At 45.6% G+C, this 21165-nt stretch overlaps 1 protein-coding gene across 1 annotated transcript in view; it reads right to left on the bottom strand.

The window, feature by feature from the left end:
- RIMKLA (ribosomal modification protein rimK like family member A) overlaps window positions 1-21165 on the bottom strand; it is a 44905-nt gene that overhangs the window by 4833 nt on the left and 18907 nt on the right. The window contains exons 2-3 of the mRNA XM_066609331.1: window positions 8477-8707; window positions 5372-5458 (exon numbers count right to left, since the gene is read on the bottom strand). Of these exons, the coding sequence (XP_066465428.1) occupies window positions 5372-5458; window positions 8477-8707 (318 nt within the window). The remainder of the gene's footprint in view (window positions 1-5371; window positions 5459-8476; window positions 8708-21165) is intronic.

Raw genomic sequence — 21165 nt, 5'->3', positions numbered from 1 at the left:
TATAGAGGGCACCCCCTCGTTACAGTCCGGGGTATCTGCATTAGGCAACTACACATGGGCGAGTGTGTTCTCGGGCCGAGGAATGCAGCTATAGATTGCACTTGCCGATGTGCGTTTTCATGGCAATGCCAGGCATTTTCTGTCAAAGACGCCTCCCATCACGTCAGTAAAGTAGGGACCCTCCGACACGGCTTTCAGCCAGAAGATTGGCATTCTTGTTAATAGGAATCCTCGCATCGCATTCTTGTGCACATCACACGCCGTGTGATGTGCTTTCTTGTCCCATTGAAAACAATGAACGATGCGTTCCGAGAAACATGAAGAGATAGGACATGCAGCTATTTTTTCCCGCACCGCTCATGTATATGACTATTCTCGCAATGCACAAATCTCTTGCGCGTTTCTCGGCCGTATGAAACCAGCCTGATGGATTCCTGTTTGAATTCACACGGGCGTATGTGTTTTATGGCACAGGTCAGTGCGAAGTATTTGATCAAATGAACTTTTTTGCACGCATATTGGCGCATTTTACTGTATTTTTTGGCGCAAGCAGGGCGTGTTCATTTGCATTCAGTAGACGAACACACCAGATGTGTTCTTTTTTCACGGAATTGCACAGCATGTTGTGCACGCATTTGCGCATCTCCCATAGACTTCTATGGAAGACCATTGGTGTACACATAGAGCAGATTCTATTTTCTGTATGCAAATTCGCCCGTGTGAAGGAGCCCTCATGTGTTGCATGCTGGAAAGCCATTACTCTGGCTATTTTGACAGTGATTGTTCCCTTGGATCTTGCACCGTAGATTTCCTCTTCTTTTGCCTTTGCAGCTCACCGTCACTCCTGATGATTTCCTGTGTAAAGGTTAATGGCTGATAGGATCAGCCTCAGCATAAGAGCCCTTTTACAAGGGCCTACAAATCATTCAGTATAAATGCACGGCCAGACTGAACGATGGTTGAGAATTAATTTGCTTCTCACTTGTCGTTCAGTTTCTGCATGCATAAAACTGAACGACGGATCGGTCGTGTGAACAGGTAGCGCATCATCCATGAACGACTGCCTGTTCACGGTGAATGGAGGCCAGCAGGAATGATCCCCGGCCCGCTCCACCTACATTCACCAGCAATGCTTGTTACTGTGTAAATGGTCGACCTGCTGGGCATCTGTGCCTGATAGGCCGTCCCGTGTAAAAGGGCCTTCAATCTATTCAGGGACTTTATGGCCAAAAAATAGGGACCCAAATGGATTCTTGCTATATTTTAAAGAATTGCGAGTTTTCTATATCAGATGGATTCTTGGCTTCTGTAAGTGATTTCCTGTCTTTTACAGCAGAAAAAGTTGAATAAGATCTTATCTTATATGTTACTCAATATGTGGTGACTCATGCATGCCAAAACAGCCAATTGACAGGCGGATGACTCATTTATATGGTATATCCTACAGAACAGGACTAAATATTGCGTATAATTAACAGTTGGCCTTTTGGTTTTCTTAGACTCGATAAGCCTCTAGTCATCAAGGCGGCATGTATTATCTTCTAAGGAAATCTAGGATTCCTTTAATCTGGAGCAAATATTCTACCCACACCCCTAATGCCGTATGAGTAATCATCGCAGTCAGCCAGGGCTTTGGGGTTGTGAAGGTCAATTGGCTTGGGAAGGACATAAACATGGCCATCCAACTTAAGGCGCTCTTCTAAGGAATGATCTGTCTGGCGCAAATGCCCAGTAGACCGTCCTAGAGATAATTGTTGCTATGCTTTTACACAGGAACCATCATCGCTAGTGAATGGAAGTGGAGAGGATTGGGGATAGTTTCGCCCCACCCACCTCAATTCACATAAAGCAGGTAGTCGTTCATAGGTGACATCTAAGTAGTATTTCCATATATTAATACTTAGTGGGGCACCTTTGACCCTAATGACATTAGATACTCTCCATAGCATACTTTTTAATGACATCTGATACACTTCAGCTGTTATTTCCCTCCATTCATCCTGCAAATGTCTAGTGAGTTTTCTCAAATAAAATGCATTGGCCCATCTACAATGATGCAAGGAGCATAGTCATTGGACCATTGAACAATGGAAGAACGTTCTATAGAGTAATGAATCTCGATACTCCATCTTCACATCAGATGGACATACATGGGTGAGGAGGAGCCTGGGGAACGCCTTCTGCCTGAGTGTGTTGCTCCAACAGTTAAGTACGGTGGAGGCTCCATTATGGTCTGGGGATGTTTTACGTGGCATGGTCTCAGTTTGTTGGTTGTAGTGGTAAGAATCATGAACATGGAGGTGGACCCTGACACCCTAGACAATAATGTTCTGCCAGCAATGTGGCAATACTCTGGGAATGGTCAGCAATACTACAAACAAGACCTGGTTACAAGCCCAACTCTGTTTTATGTTGGTTTAAGGAAATGGATGTCCCATGATTGGACTGGCTGCACAGAGTCCCAACCGGAACCCTAATGAACATCTTTGGGACAAACTTGAACGTCAGGTCAAGAAATATGAACAGCAGCCATCATCTTTGAGAGAACTCGATAGACGTTTGAAGGATTAATGGAGAGAAATACCAGCTAAAGTGTATCAGACATTAGCAGAAAGTGTAGTGGTCCGAAGTTTATATATCTGGCCCCTCTATAATTGCCACACATGTCATGTCTTTAGTGTGGATGCTCTGTGCAAATTGTCTTGTCTCTAGTTATGTGTATTGCACAGCTGCAGCATGTGAGAGGTAAATGTCTGAAAGTGGCTGGATTATGTCTGGAAATGTATCAATACCTGCCTAGTCATGTGATGTCTGTACCCTATAAGTATAAGTTCTTGAGAGCTAGGTGTGGTCTTCTGTTATCTTCAATGGTTGAGAAAGGAGTGAGAGTGCCAGCCACATGGGGGTACCTTCAACCCTCATGTGGTGAAGTGATGGAAGAGGAGGAGAGGTATCCTGAGTCCTTCCATGCAAGGAACCGCCTCTGAAGAATGAGTTACGTGAGGAGTCCGCTGTGCAGAGCTGTCTACAAGTACTGAGTGAGTGTCTGTGGAGCGATCCTACCCCCATCCTCCTCCAGAGTCTTCCCTTTCAGGAGTGGTATCTTACAGATAACTTGGCGTGTAGGACCGGTGTCATCCTGTGTCTCCTCCCTGAACTCACATTCTGTCCTGCCTGCACTGTAAAGATTTCCAGGCACTGCCCGTTCCCAGTGATTGAGGTATTCAATGTTAACTGTGTGTGGACTCTCTTATTTAACCACCGAGAATTTGCAAGTGTGAACGGAATGGTGGCGTCACGCGTGACAACTTCAAGTTCACAACACTCATACGGGTAACCGCTGTCCAAGTGTTGCCTGAAAGAGACCTAGTGTTGCCTTGGCCGAGGTTCCGTGCATCCATCCAGGGAGAATTCTGGTAGAACCACCATGACCAGTGACATCGCTACCCCTGCCATCTCCTCAGCGTGGGCCTCGTGTCTTGGTTGCTGTTGGGACACCACAAAAGTCCACAGAGGGTATCCAATGTCATTAGGGCCGAAGGAGCCCCACTAAGTATTAACATATGGAAATAAATGCTACTTTTGATTCTTGCTCAGGTGTCCAGTTACTTTTGGTGGATTAGTGTAGTGGGCTTTTATCCATGTGGAAGTGGCATCACCTGACGAGCTGCTCGATGCTCACTACAGGCTGCCGAGGGGCTTGTACCGGTGTGCGCTATGACAGCGCCATGTATTCTGAGATGAGGGGGAGTGATGTAGCTACTAAAATTACCTGCACATACGCAGCTGATTCTGTGGTTTTATGTGGAAATGCTGCGGAATTTGCCGCAATGGACATTCGGCAGTGTTTCCGCCCGGTGTGACCGTACCCTAAAGCCAGCATTACAATGGAGATGGGCCACAATCTTCTCCACTTTGAGTCAATTTTGAGCAGCTGACTTTGCAACCTGCTGCAATGTGTAACCGGATGTAAAGTAATGGTAGTGAGAGCTCGTCACTGTGTCTGCATATGTAATTTAACAGAGCGGTCTGCAGCCGTGCCTTGTACATAAAAGTCTGTGTACTCCGTGCGTTCAGATATGTTGGTGTGTAAATAACACACAACCTTAATAGCCTCTGGTCCCTAGATCCCAGCTATTGGGTTGGAGCCCAGGTACAGCCTTTGCACAGGGGCCCAGGAGATTCTGGCTACAGTCACGCACTCCAGGGGACACCTCAGGGGGCCGTTCATCAAGTTTCTTTTAACCACTTATATCTTTATTATCCAGCTGCGGTTCATTTCAATAGAAAATGCAAGGCCGCCTCTGGCAGTTCCAATGAAATATTTATATTCTTCAAGATCTTTCAAGGCATTAACACTGCAGTGAAGCAATCACATAGCCAGGGAGCTGGGCGCAGAGTGACGACTATATCATCCTTTTCTCACCCCAAGCATAAAACCCCAAAATAACGGGCAATGTTTTGCCCACAGTGCCCCTTCATGAAACCAAGTACAATAATCAATAATAAAGGGTTGTCTGCTAAGGAGAAAGGGGGAATGACCATGGCCGGCCATAGCTATGTGGGACCCATTAGGTCACACAGGGCGCCGACCCCCAACTTGTAAGGGAGCACCAGGCAAATGTTGGCTGCGGGCAATTGCCCCCTTAGGTCCGCCCAGCCAGATAATGTTCTTCCTCCACGTGGCAGCATTTTGTGGTGGTACATGAATCATCCTCCTCTTGACTCTGTTTCCTACCCTATGAAGTTCTGAGATGCTGATTTCAGCCAATCGGCACCCCTGCAATATGACTGCTTAGTTTTGCAACTGTATTTATGTTTTGTGTCTGGTTCTTGTATTGTACTTATATACTGAGGTTAGTTTGTGCTGTATGTATGTTATTACCTTGGTTCTGGTGCTATATATATGTTTTTAGCTTGGTTCTGGTGCTGTATTTATGTTATCAGCTTGGTTCTGGTGCTGGATTTATGTTATCAGCTTGGTTCTGGTGCTGGATTTATGTTATCAGCTTGGTTCTGGTGCTGGATTTATGTTATCAGCTTGGTTCTGGTGCTGGATTTATGTTATCAGCTTGGTTCTGGATTTATGTTATTTGCTTGGTTCTGGTGCTGTATATATTGTATGAGCTTGGCTTTAGTACTGTATTAATTGACTAAATGTGTGGGTATGCTGCTATCTTACTGCTTTCTGCAAAAGCAGAATACAGACAGACTGCCCATCAGTACAATATATAGTGTTTTTTTTTCCTTTGAGGTCTAATTTAGCTATTTGCATGAAGCTTTATAAGGCAGTTCTGGGCTGCAAACTTATTCTGGATTAACGGATTTTGGGTTAAAGCCATTTCACTATACACTGCATATAAAAAAGTACCTTGATGCCCTCGAGTATTTTTCACGACGACAGGATACCCAAGAGGTTCTGCTGCATCTATCATTTTTGCAAATTCATCGTGTCCACCTGCCATGAAAGGAAAAAACGTAAGAAGACGAAGCCCCCAATAATCTGCACATTGGCCCAAATTCAAGTGGATAGAGCGAAGCATCCAAACCCATTACTGCTAGTTGGAATTTATTATTTATACACAAGTACTGTTCACATCAAGTGTAATGCTGGCCACACAATTTGTGATCCGGTCCTTGGCATTGATTATGGTATTGCTGGATCTATCCGGTTTGCCGGCTCCGGTAGCTGATCTGCTAGCCACACCTTTACTATGGAGAACACTTTGGACTTTTTTCGGCGCACAGCCCTGTTTTAAAGGTAATTTTATATTTCTGCAGGAATATGCTCATAGTAAAATACTTTCCTAGCCTGGAATAAAAAGAAATCAGCGTCCTCCGACTGACGCTGGAAGTCTTGTAAGAAAAATGTTAGCACCAAGTCGCACGAATAGAACTAGTGCATGCTGGGATTTATAACTTAATTACCCAGTGCTGTATGAACCTAGCATGCATTGATCGTCCTTCATCTCAAACAGCATCTACAGGGGTGGGCAAATATATGGAAACACCATACAAAATGCATGGCTTAAATTACATGGGGTTATAAATCATATCTCAATAAGACATGTAGAGACCGAATTTAATTGGAGGCAATATGACAGAAGTGAACATCTTCCCGAGCAATAAGGTTCCATTGGTCAGGGGTTTGAGCCATTCAGCTGCTGTTACCACCTGGCTCCCAAAACCACCCAGAGCAGGGCAAGAGGTGAAGTAAACACAAATTTGGCGGGAAAGCTTTCAGCCAAGCAGGGGTCAAAAGTGCAGCTCAGTGCTAATTATTAAAATCCCATACATTTCATAGGTGTTTCCATATTTTTGTCCACCCCTGTATGAAGACAATCGGAAATACTTTGATCTAATTAAAGTGCGTTGCAAAGTCTTTACTTGTGAGAATGGTCCCGCTTGTCAATAAGCAGATACCAAAGTATCCCTATGCAGGTGTAGAAAGTATTCAATCTCCCTGCAGCGCCACCACAGGGAAAACTAAGCATTACACAGTGCCCATTCAGATCAATGGATTGCGAAAGAAGGATGCTAAACAGCAGGCTTCCACTGATCACTGTTTTTTAAGATAGAAACCCCCTGAATGTCCAAGCTTTTGCATGCTCTGTGCAATTGTGGTAGACTGCAATACAATATTGCAGGTTATTACCACTAAGATTACCCTACAAGGGAGGGGCACATGGCAGGGTATATATATAATTTTTGATTGCAAAGAATCTAACTTTGATATTGTAATTGGAAAAACATCCATCAATGTTGGATTTATGGCATTAAACTAAATGCACATGTGATTCTTAAAAAGTTCCCCACAGAGTTCTGAAAAGTCACTATATGACTTCTATCCAGTCACTATATGATTGTATACGGCATTTGCACCATTCCCACACTTTACAGGTTCCATCTGTCAGCCTTTTCTGACCTGGTTAATAAAGATTGCTGCCATGATGTCTCCCATACACTGCACACATAGGGGGCAGAATCTCTTCTCTATCTATCTATAGTATGCCCATAGAAGGAGGAGGGCATGGAGGACATTATACAACAGTACTAAGCAGCGTAGCCGTGAGTCCAGCACTGGAATGAAATAAAACACTTGCTCCTTCTGTACCATATCAGTGTGTTTCATTCTGTCTCTGTACACTTCCAGCAGCTCATTCCTCCTCCTCCCTCTCCTTTCCATAGATGTGCAACATGTAATCTGATCCCTCAGTGAACTGAAAATCCGTCTTGTCTCTTAAAATGGATTTTGCAGGAAATTCAGTGAATGATAACTGCAGTTCACAGGGGAGGAAGGAGGAGAAGGTATGTCTCAAAAGTGGAGAAAAAGGAAGTTTTCTCTAATAAGATATATCACAAGGTTTCTTATATTCGGTTGTACTATTCATGTAAACAAAGTTTGTTGGAAGTAATCGTCAATTGAAAAAGACATGATTTTGTGGAAACAGCTTTTCCCCAAATAAGTAAGCCTTAAAGGGGTTGTCTCGCGGCAAACATCAAAATTTTACATTAGCCCATTCCCCCTGTCACCCCCCTGGCATAAAATAGCATTTTAAAGCGGTTTTTAAACCGCTTGCTACTCACCGATGTGATGAAAGATGAACTTATAAAATTCTTCTCCCAAGATGGCCGCCGGTCCTTTCCCAGGGATGCACTGTGGTTTTCTCCCATGGTGCACCGCGGGTCTTCTCCCATGGTGCACCATGGGCTCTGTGCGTTCCATTGCCGATTCCAGTCTCCTGATTGGCTGGAATCGGCACATGTGATGGGGCGGAGCTACGAGATGATGCATAGAAGGGGGCGGAGCCAGAACGCCGCTCGTGCCCGGACCGTCCAGAAGGGAGAAGACCCTTCTGCGCAAGCGCGTCTAAAAAAGCAAGAAGACCCCGAAATTAGACGGAGCCATGGAGACGGGGACGCCAGCAACGGAGCAGGTAAGTGAATAACTTCTGTATGTCTCATATTTAATGCACGATGTACATTACAAAGTGCATTAATATGGCCATACAGAAGTGTATACCCCCACTTGCTGCCGCGAGACAACCCCTTTAGGTAAGGGCTTACGCACACTGGCACAGAGCCAATATGGCAATACACATAGGCGGTACGGCTCTTTAATTATAGTAGTAAGGCAGCATTCACTGGGCCGAGTGCAAATTGCGCATAAAATTGTAGGCTCCAGCACAACTTGCATTGGACAACACATGCAAACTCCACTAAAAAAAAAAAATAATTCTGCCATATTTTTTGTGCAATGATACGTGTGGCTCCTTTTTCCTATTATTCTTGTCTACTGATGTTATGAAGACTTATACCAGTACCGGTCATTTAGTTTTTGGTGCATCCAATCTTCATGAAGTATGCTCGATAGTATGACCTCTGTTTGGGGTTTGGTGCGCACAACCCTTATTGATGACGGCATACCGTACACCAGTAAATCTGCCCTATTGTACATACAGTTTCTGGGACTTACCATAGGAGAAAGTATCTGGCAAAGGAATTCCATGTCCGGCTAATTCCTGAAACGTCCAGAACTTGTTAATGCAATTTAAGATGGCTTGTGGGCGATTGACAAGTCGGCAGCCAAGTTTTTCAAGGTGGCGCAAAACAGTTATATCACTATCGGATTGCACTGTCGGAGTCGGGACCCGAACCAGTATCACCTGAGGGTAAGCAGTCACAATCTTCTGGTTAATTTGCAAGCCTGGAACAAAATTTGATGAAAGATTAAATCCCACAAACACGCAGAATGAAAAGAAGTCGACAGTATATCATGTATTCAACACTATGCAAGGGTTAAACAAGAGGTACAGTTTATTTGCTTGGGTTTCTATGCCTCGAGATCATCTGTCAATTGGCTGCCGCAAGTGGGCGAGGTTTTCAAACACATGCTGTTACTGCAGCATGGAAATCCAGCTTAAAGGGATACGGTCATCAGGTTCCTGCTGCCCAATCCACGAACAGCAGGAATCCCAGACCGGGAAGCCTACTGCCCTTGTGGATGCTTTAGTCTGAAATGTTGTGGCACTTTGAAGTTTGACTTAAAGTTGAGCTCTGAGTCACGGGGTGGGCCGCAGCGGTAGCTCCCTGCCTGCAGATTGACAGCCCTCTCCCTATACACAATTGCACAATAAAATCGACTTTCAATAGACTATAAAGGGTGTATTTTTAATCCAAAACATACAAAAGTATCGCTATAGATTTTCATTAGCTTCTTATTACGGTCTGCAAAACACGGAATAAACACTGACTTGAAATACACTCATCTGAAAGCGCCCTTAAGTGCATCACTCATTTGATTCATTTATTAGTTGTATTGAATTGATTTTCCATGGGGCAGATAGGTTAGGGTTAGAGATGAGTGAGTATACTCGCTAAGGCACATTACTCGAGCGAGTAGTGCCTTAGCCGAGTATCTCCCCGCTAGTCTCTAAAGATTCGGGGGCCGGCGCGGGTGACAGGTGAGTTGCGGCGGGGAGTGGGGGAAGCGGGGGGGGGGGGGGGGGGAGAGGGGGAGAGGGAGAGAGATCTCCCCTCCGTTCCTCCCCGCTCTCCCCCGCCGGCCCCCGAATCTTTAGAGACGAGCGGGGAGATACTCGGCTAAGGCACTACTCGCTCGAGTAATGTGCCTTAGCGAGTATACTCGCTCATCTCTAGTTAGGGTGCTTTCGCCCGGTGCGGTTGTGCTACAGTTTTTGCCACATGGCTGAGAATGGCACAAAACAGACTATTCTCTTTGCTGCTAAAACAGAAAGGAACTACAATCTTAGGTCTTCTTCACACGAGCTTATTTTGTGTGCATTTGCGCACCAAAAGTCTCCTTGGAAGTTTATGGGGGTGCACAATGGGATGCGCAATTCCGTAAGACATAGAACACATCTGGGGTTGTCCGGTTAGAAATTCACTTTTAAAATGGTACTTAAAATAATACAAAAAATGAGTACTTACCCTCCTCAGCCCCCGTGATCCAGCGCTGCAGCCCTGCGATTCACATGGTCTCTGTTAATAGTTTCTGAACTCCTGGCATCATGGTGCCCAGGAGGTAAGCAGTGATACCAGGAAAATTAGTGGTGATGCTGCAGCCCTCTCATTGGCAGACGGCAGTCACCTGATTTCCACTGTCATCAGAGACTGGGTGAATCAGAGCGCTACAGCGCTTAATCGGTGGAGCTGAGGAGGGTAGGTACCATTTGTTTTATTGCTTTAAATGATGTGGCTCTAAATTTTAAAAGCGATTTTCCTTGGACAAACCCCTCAAGTGTCAAATACAAATATTAAAAAATATTAAAAGGGGATATCTTGCTGATTGGTTGGAAGCTAACTGCTGAGACGCCTATCAATTTTGGGGATGAGGGGTCCCGCATCTCCTATCCTCCTCAGTACACCCCGCATAGTGAGGAGGAGACTGAATGGAGCGCTGGTCAGGTCTGAATGGAGACTCAGGAAGCACAGTGAGACCTATAGATGTCTCGGGCACATTGTGGTCTATAAGTGACTCTGGAGGCACAGTGGAGGCTGTCAGTGACTCTGGAGGCACAGTGGAGGCTGTCAGTGACTCTGGAGGCACAGTGGAGGCTGTCAGTGACTCTGGAGGCACAGTGGAGGCTGTCAGTGACTCTGGAGGCACAGTGGAGGCTGTCAGTGACTCTGGAGGCACAGTGGAGGCTGTCAGTGACTCTGGAGGCACAGTGGAGGCTGTCAGTGACTCTGGAGGCACAGTGGAGGCTGTCAGTGACTCTGGAGGCACAGTGGAGGCTGTCAGTGACTCTGGAGGCACAGTGGAGGCTGTCAGTGACTCTGGAGGCACAGTGGAGGCTGTCAGTGACTCTGGAGGCACAGTGGAGGCTGTCAGTGACTCTGGAGGCACAGTGGAGGCTGTCAGTGACTCTGGAGGCACAGTGGAGGCTGTCAGTGACTCTGGAGGCACAGTGGAGGCTGTCAGTGACTCTGGAGGCACAGTGGAGGCTGTCAGTGACTCTGGAGGCACAGTGGAGGCTGTCAGTGACTCTGGAGGCACAGTGGGACCTATATATGACTGAGGGCACAATAGGGTTTTAATAATTACTCAAAGGGCACAGTGAGACCTAAATAATTACTCAGGGGGTACAATGGGCATATAAATATCAGGGAACACTAAAGGGGCTGAGTGGTGCCTATAAATTATTGAGAGCCCACAGTGGCTATGTTGCCAAAGGGCCCATGTAAACCTGGAGCCTACCCTGATCTAGGATACAACTGCACCCTGTGATAGCGCCTTACATATCGCTCTGATTCTTTTACCACTCATTGTCAATGTATGTGCGCAGCCATCAAGAATCCGCTGCATGCAACATATTCTGAATGCCAACTAAACTGACATGACAAATGAGTGTAGAGACAAGTTACAATTATAGATCAATTTTAGCTAAATACTTTAATGTGCTGAATTTGCATTAATAACTAATGTCTTATAAAATGTGCATAACAGCAAATGTTTAAGTAACTTGGAAGAGGAATATCCTGCAGACATAATGCACGCTGCAAATACTGTAATGTGCTGACTCATCTACTCTTATCACCTTCAATAAAAGGCAAATGTCAAACTAGGGCAGTGTGTCAAACGTCCAACAGCATCTACTGCAAGGACTACAAACAGTGTAGAAAGTCCTCAACACATTATATACAGTATATACATACAAGGGTTTATTCTACCCATAATCTATAAAATAAAAATAATTGCCTGCTCTTCAGTGGGCTGAGGGGGCCCAAAAACACTGGTTTTCACCAATTCAGCAGAGAACCAATTTGCCAAATTTTGTGGCAGTTTACAAACAAAAACACCTGTATGATTACCTCCTGCATAGCAGTCCTAAACCGCTCTGGACTATTCTTTATTCTCCTCCTTTCTTCTGCGTCTTCCGGGGTCAGAGTGAGTACGTGACCCGTGACAGGAGCTGGCCAATCTCTAGCCTCAGAGTCTGAGGCCAGGCCAGGGACGGGCTAGTGCTGGTCACATGTCTCAGCATGTACCACATACCCAGAAGAAAGGAGGGGAATAAAGAGCAATTTGGAGCGGCTAGGGGGCGCTCTGCAACAGTTGAGTATACAAGTGTTTCTGTTTTTTTTTAAACCAGCAGAAAAGGGGGCTGAAGTGGAAGCTTTATCTGTTAAGGGGGCAAAAAAGAAGGCACTACTAATAGTGCCATAATGTACTAATGGGGCCAGAAAAGGTATCATAATTAATAAAGGGGAGCTGAAAAAGAAGCATTAATAATGACTTGGCTAGAAACGGTTGCATAATTACAATACTACAAGGACAGAAAAGGCAACATTATTACCTACGGCGGAAAAAAAAATGAAATTATCACCTGGGGCAGATTAATTAACGGGGCAGAAAAGGCAGCATTATTAATTTATGGGGACAGAAAAAGCGGCATTATTATGAGGGAAGAAATTGGGCATTATTACTTCTGAGGGTAGAAAAGGGGCATCTTTAAATATGGGGCAGAGAAGACAGTATTATGACTGATAAGGGCAGAAAGGTGGGCACTTTTACTGTAGGGAGAGCACTAAAAGCAGCACTTATTGCATGGGGCCTAATTACTATCTGGGTCACTATCGATTGTGTAGAAGTGTGGAAAATGTAGGGAGGGTGATGGAAAAGTAAGGAGCCAAAGATATCTGAGTGTCAAATTTTGCAGAGACAAGTTGTAGCCGGGAGGAGTCATTGTGACGGTCTGGGTGCGGACAGAGAACAAAAGGGGAAAAGAATGAGACTATTCAGGCATGACATCACTTGCGATCACTGGAGGTAACTGCACTGTCATCAATATTACTATACAGACCTAGTAACTTATTTAGAGATATACTATTACTATGAAGGGGTCACTAGCGAGAACTAATACTGTGAGGGGATACAAAGGGCATGGCTGAGTGTAAAACGGGCATGGTCTAAAACTTTGGAACAGTGTGCTATGCATGCAGCGAGATTACACCACTAATGGAGATTGACAAAGGGGGGGAGGGCATCATAATTGACTGCTGCGTACTGAGACTACGGTAGTACCAGAATTTAGGAGATAACTTGCCTATCAGGGAGCCCCACCACTGATCTCAAGAATGGGGCTCCTATGTCCCCCATCCTCATCACTAAATAGAGTGTTGGTTGCACAAGCGCACCAGCTCTCCATCCACTTTCAATGGGACTAGCGAGATACCTGAGCTGCACCCGCCGGGGTATTTCCGTCAACCCTCTTCAGAGTGCCGTCACTGCGGAGCAAGAAGCGATCCCCACAGTTACCAGAACACGGGACATAGGAGTCCCATACTCGAGATTGGTGGGGAACCTTCACAGATCAGCAAGTTAGCCCCTATTCTGTGGATAGGCAATAACTTGATATTCTGGTACAACCTCTTTAACGGCTAATACCCACGGACGGATTTCTGGCGCGCGTCACGCGGCGTAAATCTGTGGTGTTATCCCACAGCTATTAGGGGAGGGTGGGAGAGAGAGAGAGAGCTCCCCCGTTCCCCACTGCTACCCCCCGCTCCACCACGCCGCCCCCCGCTCACCCCCGGCGCCCCCCGAATCTTTTCGTCCGAGTAGTCAGTTACTCGGAAAAAGCGGTGCTCGAGTGCAAAAATACCCGAACCGAGTACGCTCGCTCATCTCTAGTCACCGCCCATTGCTAATGCGTCATGCGCTGCACTGCGCATGTGCACCAGCACGCTCGATGGGACTCACGCGGCGGATCCAGGGAGGTGAGTATGGGGTCCTTGGGGGGCGCCATGTCGGACTCTGCTGCGATATTCCGCTGGCGGAGTCCAACATTCCATGGGCATGAGACCTAAAAGTAGCATCTTGTGTTGAATTCGGAGACACCACCTTTTCTATTAGTTGTGTTGGGCTAATTAAATTGTTGTTTGTTTTCTTTTTTGCAGCCAGCTGAAAGTTTATAAATTTTGCAAAGAAACCTAATTTTTAATAAAAGGTTGAATAATATTGATTGTAACCGTCTATAATTAGATGTATAAAGTATATTAGAGGCAGAGACGCCACTGACTGTCTGGATTCTGTAGACCCCGCTGACTCTTGAGATTATGTATGTACCGTATATCCCAGCATTGGTGCAGCACGGATGTTCTGCAACTGAAGCTGAGCGAATGTGACACATAAACTTCCAACATGTCTACTAGATCAGAAGAAAGATGGCAGCTTTTCACTTGCAGGCAAATGAGTCTTGCTGGAACAGACAGAAAGCTCGGAGTATGTCTAACACTTCCAGAGCATACATAAGCAGGGCGGCAAAATATTCAACACACAAGCTCAGGGCAAGAGCGAAATTGGAGGTGACTTGTGAAACTGATTTACCTCAGCTGCTTCGGAAGCTGCAGGAAGGATACGAGGACATACATACTCGCTGTCTAAGGGCTCTATCACACGGGCATCGGTTTCGCGCAGAATAGGCGCGCCAAAAAACTGCGTCTATTAGAACCCAGGGTTTCCTATGAAAACGTTCAGATGATGTCATTTTAGACGCGCGAAAAACCGACACCTTAAAAAGATTGGACATGCGTGACTACAGTGCCCGCGTCTAAGGTTCGTGCTGCGTGAAAAGATAGGACCTGACCTATCTCTGGTGCGTGCTGTGCAGGAGTTTCCATAGACTTCTGTGGGAGTTGGATAACATACAACACGCAGCTCCCGATCGTGTGAATAGGCAATCCCACTGCTAATTAAGCCCGCGACCTAATTACGAGAAATCAAGCTATTTTTTGTGCAGTTAGCTGCAATTTTTTTGTTGCGGCTATGCTGCGTGAAAACGACGCCCGTGTGAAAGAACCCCAAGCCACCTTTCACATGGGACGATATAGGCTGCACGATGCACCGTAAGCCGTGGGATATTCCTTACCAAAATTCTCAGGCTAGCTGCAGATTTTGGTGCGGAATTGAAAACCTGCCTGCAATTCCTCATCAAATTCTGCAGTTAGACCTTCGGACTTTGTATGGAATTCCGTAGCTGCGGATTTTACTATGTCCTGCGGCGTAATTCCGTCCCGTGTGAAAGGTCCCTAGAGAGCAGCCTATCCGCTTCACAGATTTGGGCTTTTGCTTAATGAAGATACTTTTTAATTGTGAGTAATTGTGACTATCTTCACGATAGGTCATTAATAGTTAATTGGCAGGGGTCCGCCATTAGGGACCACCGGCAATCAGCTGATCTCAGTCCTCCGCACGCACTGCAGTGGATCAGATGTTGACAGCTCCATCCGCTTATCAGAAGTACATTAGAAGGTATAGCTCCCATTGATTTCAATGAGAGCGAAGCCTCCTTTAACATTTCAGGCTCCAATCCCAATATGGATGTCTGGCCTTGCTACAGGGAGTGCGGGGCTCGGATCAGCTGATTTCTGGGGGCCCCAAGAACCAAAGGATATATCAATAATACTGCAAAGGGTTAAATGCCCAGAAAACCCCTTTAATTGTTATCAGTTGCAAAATGATGCCTCTACTGAACTCAAGAGGTCCGCTGCTCTTCCAGAGAATGGAGTCAAGCTTCACAAGGCTAATAGAGAAGAGTGTGTCATATCAGTGACTAAGTAAGTATGCTAATGATATTGCATAGTGCGGATCTGCAGAGCAAGACGGAGAGCGGGAGATGCTAAGAGAGGCGAAGCAAGGCTGGGAAGATTTCGCTGACAGGTGAATTTCCTCCTACGGTGCCGTATCTTCTACATATAGACATAGGGATCAGTACTTCAGACTCCATTGTGTTATGAGGAACATGAGGCCCCGGAATATGAAATTTGCTTGTCAGCAAAAAAAAAAAAAAATAATTGGCAAAGCAAATGTTTTAAATTATTTTATTTTCCTTTTTTGTAGTTTAAGGCAAACAGACCAAGGACACGGTACGAAGACTGAAAAGCTATCCGATACAGTAAAGACATGGCACTTGCCAAAATAACAGTACAGGTTCAGAAATAATACTTGGTGTCATAAAAGGAACCTATGTAACATCAATTGCCACATGGAAGAATGGGGAAGGAGAAAGGCGAAAACGCACAAAAAAAAGGGGGGGGGGGGGGAGGATTGACAAGCGGCCATGAGACAGAGGAAAAACATAAGCCGGGTAGAATGAGAAGGAATCTCTGAAGGATTCACTTAGAACAAAGGATTGCAATCTAAGTAAAGGATAGAGACCGGTATCCCAGGGAGTTCTGGCATTCCAGCCAATGAAACTATGGTTTTACAAAGTCATCATGAGTTCCTTTAACAGCCGCTGTAAGGTCCTCCATCGACATGATCTCCTGTATTATGTGGAACCACCACATCAAGACTGTCAAGGGCGGAGATGGTCTCCCCAATTTGGGAATACAAGCGAGAGACATGTTAGCCAGATGTTACGTTTGTAAGTAGATAGTGGGATGTCACTGAGATGTAGCAGGAAAAGTGCAGCAGACTTAGGCTGGGCTCACACGGCCGTATGCATAAAACCCTGTGTGAATCATACAGGGTTTACTGCTGTGGAGCTGGCCTATCGCCGTGTATGATGGCGTATCTCACACATGCTGTCATGCACAGTTTTCCTTTGCTTAAATTTCCCCCGCTGTCGCTTTGCAGCGGTGCATATATACGCCACCCATAGAGAATAATAATACGTGGAAAAATAGAACATGTTTTATTCTTTTTTGCGCTCGCATATTGATTTAATTACCTGCAACTTACTTTGTGTAATACGCATTACACTTTCACTTGTGTGAGCCCGGACTTAGGCAGAGCGTGAATTTAGACCTCATGCGCCAAACCAAAGCCCAGGCGCCTAGCATTGGGCATTCCCAGAATATATGTAGTAAAGTGCCCTGAGCTCCCCCACATCTCCAACAGAGTGGCGATATCTCTGGTCTGAACCCGGGAGGGCACCCTATACTATCGAGAGAGTATCTTGACACCCGTCTTCTGGATTCCACCGGATTTAATGTTTTACATTTCATTGATCTGGAGTTATTTGAGACGTTCCAAACACAATAACAACCAGCAACTAAATCACATGAATAAATGATATCTAGGGGAAAAAGGATTTATTAATACAAATACTTGTAAAACATATTATTTAAATTACATTTAACCCTTTCCAATCCAATTTGTATCCAGATTTTCCTAGGGGGCTTACTCTTTTTCTGCCGTTATAAAACGGCGCTATCTGCTGGCTAAAGCCAGTACTGCATGAGGTGACACGTTGGATAGGCTCCGACAGCAGAGAGGCTGGCAATATACAGTAAGGGAACCCCGACGGACGTCTTCCAACATCAGAGCTATACAGCCTTAAATCATAATGTCTTTAGACGTCAGTCAGTGGATTGGAAAGGGTTATAAATCCCCCAAAACTGGAATTAATATACATAGTAGAACCATGATCATTAGCTCTTGAGGAAGCCGCTGTATGGTGGTGAAATGCGCTGGGCATCAGGGCATTATGGTGCAGCCTACTTGATTCGTATGCCTGTGGGTCATTAACAGTACTTCTGCAGGAATCCTCTTCATGCCTCGGCTATCAGACCGCTGGTCTCAGAGCTGTTCACTGTGGTAATTACCATTTATTTGTCCAACCTGCAGTGTATGAAAATGGTTGGTGTTTATTTAACCCTTTCTGCATGATTAGTCTTATCTTGAATATTGCACATTATTGGCAGGTTATAGGGTCTAAAGGTCCATTTACACACAGATGAAAATTCGTCAGAAAGTGACAGTTTTGAGCGATCACTTTGCATTAGCCACTAAAGAGATAATCATCCCATTAGTAGCTAACTAGCTTCATTTGCATGTATTCAGAGAACAGCGGGCGGTCTGTTCTCTAAATACATCGCTATTATTCTCCAGCGGGACAGCTGCTGAAAGAATGTTATCAGCGCTGCCCGCTTAGAACTCAGCGCTGCCCACGGAGAACTCAGCGAGCGGTCCGTCTTATCAGGGACGATGGATTTTAAGCCCAGATAAACTCAGCCATGGACGAAAAGTGCACAGTAAGGCCGCCTGCAGACGAGCGGGTCGGATCCGGCGGCGAGGATTCTCGCCGCGCGATCCGACCCGAGCGCCTGCAGGGACGAGCGCGTACTCACCTGCGCCCGGCGGCCCCGGCTCTTTCATGTGCCGGCTGCCGGGAAGCCGGCGCATGCGCAGACCGGAGCCGGCGGCCGAGTGAGTGACGTTTCTGTGCGAGGCTCTGCAAGCCCCGCACAGAAATAGGACACGCCGCGGCTTGTTTGCCGCACGAGATTTCGCGCGGCCAAACCACGGCCGTCTGCATAGGAGTGCGTATTGTAATGCACTCCTATGCAGGCTTTCAGTGGGGGAAATCCTGCCGCGGGATTTCCGCCAGTGTGCAGGTGGCCTAAGTGTATGATGGGCACACATTTACACACACTTCTCGCTCAAAAAATGGCTTTTCAGCGAATTTTGAGCAATCATCATTTTGTTTAAAAGGGCCTTAACTGTTACTGTTATAGCCGGCCTCACACAAGTGGGTCGGATTCCGCATATGGTAGGCCCACAGTGGATTCCAGCCGTAAGCCCGGCCAGTGACCCTGTGTACCTCACTTAGCTGTACTGCAGAGGTTTGCAGGCGGTCATGTGCAGTACAGATTTTTTTGTTCATATTTCCCATGCCGTCGCTCAGCGATGACGAAGGTACCCGCAGCCCAATGTTAATTGCGTATGGGCTGCGGGTCGGATGCTTCCATTGACATTAACGGAGCATTCCACGGTAAAATAGAGCCTTAGGCAAGGCTCACACGAGCGGATTAGAATTTTGGATTCCGTGATCGGCATCCGCGCAGGTAAAACGCGGGCAGTGAAAGGCATACATTTTTAAATTTTCCTTTTTCAGAGAAAAATCGCAGCATGCTGTATTTTGCTTTGAAATCCGTGTGGATGGCCTTCACTGAAGTCAATGTAGGTGTCCGACCCACAGCCCTATGCAATTAACATTACGAATGGGCTGCGGGTACCCACGTCATCGCTCAGCAATGGGGCTGGAAAAACAAACAAGAAATACCGAAAACTGTACTGCGCATAACTGCCTGCGTGCCTCCGCGGTCATCTGCAGTACAATTAGGTGATTTACGCAGGGTCACCGGCCGGGCTCATAGTCAGAATCCGCTGCAGGCCTCCCGCACGCGGAATCCAACTTGCTCATGTGAGCCCAGCCTTAATTTGGTTGACTTTTTTGGAATCTTTGTTGTGTGACAAATTACAACAGGCTGTCTTCTGAATCAGGGGCTGCTCTTTAGGGTGCAGGCAGACGAGCGTAGGCGTATTTATGTTCGCACGAGCGCAACGTATAATCGCCCGAGCGATCGTTTTTCACCGATCACGACCAGAGCTAGAAAGCGTATTTTCGTCTGTTCCTACTTTGCAAACGGTCTTTTCGGCGATCGAATATGCGTTGGCGCGTATTTCGGTCACATATGTTCCGGTTTTTTTCGAATTGCCGTTTTTACGCGCCGTAAAATCGCCCATGTGAACGAATACATTCGAAACCATTGCCTCAGATGGTCACGTATATACGTTTGGTCGCAAAAACGCGCCGTTTATGCGCTCGTCTGCCCGCACCCTTAGGGTCGTTTTTTACTATGTGCATGGCTCTAGTATGTATAATAATCCCGTTTTTGGGGGACGTTTAAATGTTTTTAAAATAGTATATTTTGCAAGTATTTGTATTAATAAAACTCCTTTTTCTACTTGATATTAAAGGAAGAATATTTTCAACAAATACCCTGTTTCCCTGAAAATAAGAAATAGCATAATTTTCCAGAATTTTTGAGGATGCAAAATCATTTTTTCAGGCTTTTTGAGGATGCTTGAAATATAAGCCCTACTCCAAAATTAAGCCCTGCTAATTAAAAAGGTCAATTTAAATAGTATCCAGGCAGCTATACATGTAAAAAAGTTAAACCTTTTTGAACAAAAATTAATATAAGTCACTGTCTTATTTTTGGGGAAACACGGTAGAAGTGTTAATAGTTTATTTTTTGTCAATTAACAAAATGCAAAGTAAATGAACAAAAGAGACATCATAGGCCGGCTGCACACGGGCAAATCTGCATTGCGTCCGCCTTTGGATTCGGCAGCAAAAACTACCCATAAACATGCTATTGAAAAACGCTTTTACCTCCACATTAGCGAAAATCAATTGCGATTTTCTGCTCGCGGAGGAAACATTGCAGCATGTTCTATTTTTGCGTGGATTCTGCCTGTACGATTTCCATTGAAGTCAATGGAAGCCATTCAATCTGTGGCTCTTCCACAATGGTTTTGGGGAACAGTCGCGGATTCTGCTTCATCGCTAAGCGATGATGCGGGAAAAGCAGAGGTTTTAAGAAAACAAATCTGGACCGCGCATGTCCGACAGCTCGCCGTGCGCACCATCCGCAGTACAGAAGAGAACAAGAAAAGCAGGTACGCGCAGATGCTGGCTAGGCACGGAGTCAGATTCCACATGCAGGATCCGACTCGCCTGTGAGCAGCCAGCCTAAATCAAAGCAATACTTGGTGTGACCTTAATTTACCTTCACAACAGCATCAATTCTTCTAGATACACTTGCACAAAATCAGGGAGTTTGTATACTTGCAGTGATATGCATGATCAACCCATTAAACCAAACAGGTGTTTATGATCATCATTTTTATATGTAGGTTAAAACACAGTCATTACCTAAGGCAGAAACAGCTGTTTAGGAGGCTTAAAACTGGGTGAGGAGCAGCCAAGCTCTGCTACAAAGGTGAGGTTGTGGAAGACAGTCGCAGGTCATACACAATGGCAAGACTGAGCACAGCAACAAGATACAAGGTAGTTATACTGCATCAGCAAGGTCTTCCCTGGCTAAAAATTTTAAAGCAGACTTGGGTTTCAAGGTGTGCTGTTCAAGCTTTTTTGAAGAAGCGCAAAGAAACAGTGAATGTTGAAAACTGAAGACACAGCGGTCGGCCAAGGAAACCTAGTGCAGCAGATGAAAGACACTCCATGCTTATTCCAATCAGAAGATAAGCAGCAGTGCCATCAGCTCAAAACTGGCAGAAACAAGTTAGACCTGGGTACACCCGTCAACTGTTCGGAGAAGCCGGTCTGGAAATGGCCTTTTTGACACAGAAACAAGGCCAAGCGACTAAACTATGCACAAAAACAT

The sequence above is a fragment of the Eleutherodactylus coqui genome, chromosome 6 (assembly GCF_035609145.1).
Source record: "Eleutherodactylus coqui strain aEleCoq1 chromosome 6, aEleCoq1.hap1, whole genome shotgun sequence".
Taxonomy (NCBI): domain Eukaryota; kingdom Metazoa; phylum Chordata; class Amphibia; order Anura; family Eleutherodactylidae; genus Eleutherodactylus; species Eleutherodactylus coqui.
The sequence above is the reverse complement of the archived record's forward strand: the minus strand, read 5'-3'. Positions and strand labels throughout refer to the sequence as shown.